General features: G+C 58.6%; 3 protein-coding genes across 3 annotated transcripts; all 3 read left to right on the forward strand.

Annotated features, from left to right (window-relative positions):
• Positions 1 to 2,130: 2,130 nt before the first annotated feature.
• On the forward strand, positions 2,131 to 3,552 carry GGTG_04461 (hypothetical protein; the record flags this gene model as incomplete). Its single annotated transcript, XM_009222258.1, has 2 exons — positions 2,131 to 2,794; positions 2,825 to 3,552. 2 exons carry the CDS (start codon positions 2,131 to 2,133, stop codon positions 3,550 to 3,552), a joined length of 1,392 nt encoding a protein of 463 aa, XP_009220522.1.
• A 489-nt stretch (positions 3,553 to 4,041) lies between these two features.
• GGTG_04462 (hypothetical protein) lies at positions 4,042 to 4,485 on the forward strand (the record flags this gene model as incomplete). Its single annotated transcript, XM_009222259.1, has 1 exon — positions 4,042 to 4,485. One exon carries the CDS (start codon positions 4,042 to 4,044, stop codon positions 4,483 to 4,485), a length of 444 nt encoding a protein of 147 aa, XP_009220523.1.
• A 1,066-nt stretch (positions 4,486 to 5,551) lies between these two features.
• On the forward strand, positions 5,552 to 5,988 carry GGTG_04463 (hypothetical protein; the record flags this gene model as incomplete). The annotated part of the gene is made up of 2 exons (XM_009222260.1): positions 5,552 to 5,868; positions 5,940 to 5,988. 2 exons carry the CDS (start codon positions 5,552 to 5,554, stop codon positions 5,986 to 5,988), a joined length of 366 nt encoding a protein of 121 aa, XP_009220524.1.
• Positions 5,989 to 6,000: the final 12 nt, after the last annotated feature.

Here is a 6,000-nt window from a genome sequence, read left to right on the forward strand (position 1 = left end):
AAGCTGCACCAACAATGAGGGGAAACGGGTGATTTATATCGACGCAAACGCATGGGAATGTATGCCTTATGTTTCATTTTCAATGGCGCTGTCAGATTGTGAGGCTGAGCCTAGGCACCCTGTCAAGTGACTGTTGCTCAAGGTTGGCACTGGCTTGGCTGCTGTGCAAGCCCGACGATCCTTTGGTACCTGAACTCCATCTGCGCGCTGGCTGGGCTTCAGGGGCCATAAAAGTGGTGGGGCTTTTCTCACAAGGCGTTTTCTGCCTTTTTCCTTCTCGCCTCTGGGACGGCGACCGAGACAAAGGGATCGGAAACCGGCCGGTGTCCGGATTGGGCATGGTAGGGTTGTCTTTCGGTGTGGAAATACGGCTTCGCTTTGGCTTCGCCCGTTGTTCGGCTCGGCAGCTGAAGTCTCAATGATGCAACAAACGCGGGGGAGAGCCATGGCATGATGCGATGCCAACGTAGGTGCAGATGCAAAGTGCAAGTGGATTCGAAACGGACAACACCACCCGCCGTCAACCAACCCTACAGGGACACGCTCCTCGACAGGGGTGTTCCCAGACCATGCAGGGCAGCAACCAGCAAACTTTTGGGGCGTAGCACCTGAGACCAGCCAGCGCGCACGCCCAACCCCATGCGCTCCTCGCTCCTTCGAGCTTGTGCCGACCGACCTTCCCACATTCCTCCCGCTCGTTGTGATTTCGGCACTGGCGGAACACCTTGCGCCCCATTGGACGCGGCTGAGGGTCCTTGGCAGCCAGCCTAACATGACCCTAGGACCCGCTCCCCGCACTGGTTCCCCAAATTGTCTCGGCCAACGGCTGCCGACCGTGCTGCCCCGAATGGCCACAGCTCGCTGGCGCCCCGCATGGCCGTGAAAAACAGTGGGGACGGAGTGATCAGGGTCCAGGGGCAGCCTTTTTTCTCGTGAATGAGCTGATGAGCCAGAGGTGCGAGGCGCAGCCCCAGCCACTTCTCCTCCAGCCTCGCGACATCTAACAACACCGAGTGCTCGTATCGCCGCATTCGACGGCCCACATCGGCCCGAGCTCGATGACCTTGTTTGCATGTAGCTTTTACAAAATCTGGCATGCAGATTTTACAGAATTCGGCACCTGGGCTCTAGGGACCAGCAATTTGGATGGGAACAGTCTAGATAGGTGGCAACATATCGGGGCCTGCTCGCCTCCCCGTTGTACACCCAGTTCTCGCGCCTTTACTACGAGGTTCCATCTCAGCAAAAGAGAATCGATGGTTGGCTGACCTGGAGACCAAGTTATAGATACGCGCCTTTGGGCGCCCACCCGCATTCTACACGTGCACGTATCACACAACGGGGACACCCGACTGTCTTGGGGCGATATTCAGCACCCTGATTATATTCAGATCTACCCGGGCGGGCACCTAGGTACCGATTCCCTCGAAAGTCGGCTGTGGTTCTGACCACTGCAGCCAAAGCAGTTCCACATACCAGATCATCTATTAGAGGTCTTCCTTGAGGACCAGGCAAGCATCTATTTCACAACGCAGGAGGTTTGTTAGCTCGTCGTCACTTCTTTAGCAGGAGAAGTCGCTGGGGACCACATACCGCAGAACAGCCCGTCGCTAGTTTGAAACCCCACATCAAAATTAATTAGCGAGTAACATCGATGGAAGGAAGTCGCGGGGGGAGCAAGACGTACGTGAAGAACCCGCCGATGAGGCACTCGCCCTTGCAACATTTCCATTGCGTCCTGCAGTCCTCATTCTTCCTCGTTGGCGGCTTAGGCGAAGGGGTCGCGGTCACAACCTTCGTGGCGGCGGATGTGGAAGTCGGGGGCGCCTAGGCGCTGGCCGTCCTGGTCTCGATCCCCGTGGATGTGATGACCGTCCAGCTGGTGGCTCCCGCCTCACACCTTACCATTTGGTGGCTCCCGCCTCGCACCTTCCAGCTCAACAATTTGGTGGCTCCCGCCTCGCACCTTCCAGCTCAACCATCTGGTGACTCCCGCCTCGAACCTTCCAGCTCAACATTTTCCTGCCCACGTTTCTCCACCAGCTTCCCAGGGCGCCTATAAATACGCCGGCACCCTCCCACTTCGCCACCCTCCCTCTACCATCTCCCACTCTATCTTTACCGAGCGCCATGTCAACCGAGAGCCTAGTTCTCGCAGCCGCTGATGCTGCTGCCCTGCAGACTGCAGGCTTGCTGCGCCCTGGAAGCCACACTGGCTTCCGCCGTCTGCACAAGCGCCGCCTCAACAGTTCAAGCGACGAGGAGTATGCCCAAATTCCTCTCGACATCGGCCCGGAGTCATTTGCCGTCTCGGCCGCCTTCGCCGACATCCCGGTTGCCTTGTTTTCACGGGAAACCCTGGCATACCTCGGCCTATCGCAGAGCAAGGCCGACGAGATCTGGTCCGAGTGGACCAACTGGCCATCCACAGGAATTCGCCGAGAGATCGACGCCGGCGATGGTGGCCTTGAGATCACATTCATCGACTACATCACTGCCCGCCTCGAAAACATCGAGGATGTCTACGAGGACGACGATGACCAGTGGCGCCAATGCCTCGGCCGATGCGGCATCAGCTCGTCTGTGCAGGACGCCATCATGGACCCGAGCTTCAAGCGTATCCGTCTCACCAACTCGTGTGTCTTTTGGGTCGAGGACACCATTCAAATGCGCTTCGCCGGACTCGAGGACATCCAGCGGGCATCTCGCGACCGCGAGAGGGCGCTCCTCCGAGCCGCTTCACGCCCAGGTGGCCGAGGCCAGGCGGCTCGGCCCAGCGGCAGCGGTCAGGGACGTGGGGCAGGAGGAAGTTCCTCATCCTCAGGCCGGCGCGCGGCCTCTGCCTCCGAGATGCAACAAGAGGCCACACCCGGCGTTTCCTCCATGCACTGGAGCCGCGACCTCGCCGCCGAATACGCCAAAAACTCGGACTGCATCACGCTGTACAAGGGGATGGACCAGGCCAGGATGGCCGGCCTCTTCGACAACGCCGGCGTGCTCGATAACATCAGCACGCTCCTGAGTTCGCAACCCTCCGACTTCAGCGCCACACGGGGGCTCCTCTACTTCGCGTCGGACTACAAGGTGGCCGAGTACTACGCGGCCTATGCGAAGCACCGAGCCAACTGCGAGTCCGTCGTCATGATCTGTGTGTCTCTGCCCAAGGAGACCATCGACAACATGGAAGCGCCGGAGCTCCAGCGCCTGTTCTGGCCCACCCCTCAGTGGAAGCAGCTTGTCTGGCGCTCAAAGACGGGCAAGCGCCTCCCCAAGCCCCTGCGCAAGTACCGAGACGCCCTTCTCATCATCGGCACCATCTCGAAAGGCGCAGCGCGCATGTTCGAAAACATGCAGTCGTGGGAGGACATGACTGGCGACTGCATCCTTCGCGTTGGGCCTCCAAACCGAAGGAACCCAGCGGTGCAATATGTTTTCTCGGGAGACGAGGAGGGACAGGAGTTCCTCTTGGACAATGGAAAGTTTGACGTATTCCGGTTTTCAGAGGAGGACGCCCAGATTTTGCTTACCCGAAACCCTGAGACGGTCTATTAATGCCCTGTCATACCCCTTCATCTTCTACGGCCTTTTCTCCATCTCGGGCGTTTTTTCAGTCGACAAGGCGTTCCATAAACGGCGTTGCATTTCAGACATACCCATAGACTACCTTTACTCACCAAGTCTGGTGCCGGCGATGCTCATCGCGGATGTTCATTTAGTTCGACGTCAAGTGCGCGCAAGTCAAACTGGGCATTCATAATCTCATGGCACAAGGCCCACTACGGCAGAAGAAAGCGCGGCGCTATCCAGGTACACTCTTGGCTGTGGTATTTGCATTTCTGTGTCCTATTGGTGACTCCAGCCTCCGTCTGCCACCACAGCCACCACGGGCCGGTTAGGCAAGCCTGAACTTTTTGTAAACCACCACGGAAAACTTTCTATCCTCCCTCCCGTGCCTGACTGCATATAGCTTTGGCACAGAGACGCTCTTCGGCTGACACATCCATCTGAACCAGAGTGTCCTGTTAACTAGCCACCGTCACCATGCCCATCACCAAACTTTCCTTCACCTTCGCGGCCTTGGCTGCCGTCGTCAGCGGCTTCCCACAACCAATCAGCACTTCGACAGGCCCGGCAAGTCTCGTAACTCGGGTATCCACGGACACATACACTTTCCAAACAACCCTAGGCACCTCCTACACAGGCCCGGTGGCCATTGTGAGCCCGACCACCCAGGTCGTCGCCATCTCGCCCGCGACACCAACGGTAGCTGTCAGTCGAAGCGCCTCGCTGGTCCCGACTACGAATGTCGTGGCGCCCACGAAAGCCTCCAGCGCCCTGTCGCCTACCCCAACAAAGGGTCAAACACAGGGCCCCCTAAACGCTAGAGAGTGCAAGCGCGATTGGGGCTGCTGTAAAGGCGCATGCTATATCGGCTCGGTCTTCACTTTTTACCTTTCGTGTTGTCAGTTTTCTTCTCCTTTTTGAGGACCGGCCGCGTCGCCGGTCCGATATTTTGGTCGATCCCTGGCTAACGGAATGTTGTTCTACCATCTACCAGTCATTTGCCTGCAAACGAAGGGATTCCCTCCATGGTAAAGCAGCAACCGATATCCGATCCGATATAATTGACCTCTGCGGGCTCTGGCGACAGGCCATGTGTTTATATCTTACTGGATAAAATTGAATATATCAATGGTAGAACGGATGGGGACGGTTCCAATTGCTGGATCACCTACTCTGCAACCACCACCAAAAACAACGCTCCATGATTTGTGATAGAAAATGGCAGTCACGTCCTTTTATGATGGCGCAATCCACGTCAGGAATGAGCAGGCTGAGCGGAATCTATTCGTCCGGTCGTGTGTAAAACCCTCTTCCCTGATGATCAAAGGCCCCTTGACTGCATGGCGCAGGCGTCGGTCACGCACGTCCCATGATCTCCTCGGTCGGTGTCTGCGCCAATCTCATCCCCATTTCTTCCCCCACGAAAAGCAGGCCAACAGCCCACACCAGCCTTCAGGCAAGACCCTTGGAAACCCCATTCTCCTCCCCAACGCCCTCGGAATTCTCCGAATCACTTTGGGGCCATGCCATGCGCGCGTGCCCTTTGAGCCGCAGCGGGGGCCCTTTGCTGCAAACACGAGGGTGCCCTGTTAGGCTTTCAGCCCCTCTCCCCCAGACCGAGGAGCTAAGCCCCCTCCTTCAGCTTGGCGGGCATGCCAACCACATGTCCTCGCTCCATCATACAACGTCCACTTTCTCACCACCCTTCCTTCCGCACCATTTTCATTTGCTCTGTCTTTTTCTCGCCACCTGATCCCAGGCGGGATCGACAAAGCCCTTTACGACCGCCATAATCAAGCTCCTGCAGACTCGTATTAATCTCGGATGGATTGAACGACGACGGCACCACAGTAAACCAAGCTGTAGCTCCTAATACTTGGATACCCTGGGCGGCTGAAAGAAGCATATCACAACTACACTACACACCCTAATCCCCTCACACCATCAACACCATCACCACCACCAACCCCCAGAAAAAAAAAGAGCAATGTCCGACCTCCCACCACCCCCCTACTCCGAAAGCCCCGGCGCCGGCCTCTCGCCCACCCGCCCCGTCGGGTCCCTCAACCCGTCGCTCTACACGTCGCACCTGGCCGCGCACCTCTCGACGCTGCCGGAGCGCCTGCGCGAGTCGCAGCGCGCCCGCTCCACGCGCCAGGCCGCCTCGGACCTGGACGTGGTCGAGCGCGTGCTGCCGCACCTCGAGGCCTTTCTGGCCGACATCGTCTCGCTGCCGCGCCCGCCGCCCGCGGCAGAGCTGACCTTTGTCCCGGCCGCCGCGGTGCCGCAGCCCTGGGGCCTGACGTGCGCCGCCGAGCGCCGCCGCGAGGGCGAGCTGGTGCAGCTGGTCCGGCTCGAGCTGCCCGAACCGGCAGTGGTGGTGGTGGTGGACGGCAAGGACGGCAAGGACGGCGGCGGCGGTAGTAGCGACGTCAA

This window comes from Gaeumannomyces tritici, assembly GCF_000145635.1.
Source record: "Gaeumannomyces tritici R3-111a-1 unplaced genomic scaffold supercont2.2, whole genome shotgun sequence".
In the NCBI taxonomy this organism is placed as follows: Eukaryota; Fungi; Ascomycota; class Sordariomycetes; order Magnaporthales; family Magnaporthaceae; genus Gaeumannomyces; species Gaeumannomyces tritici.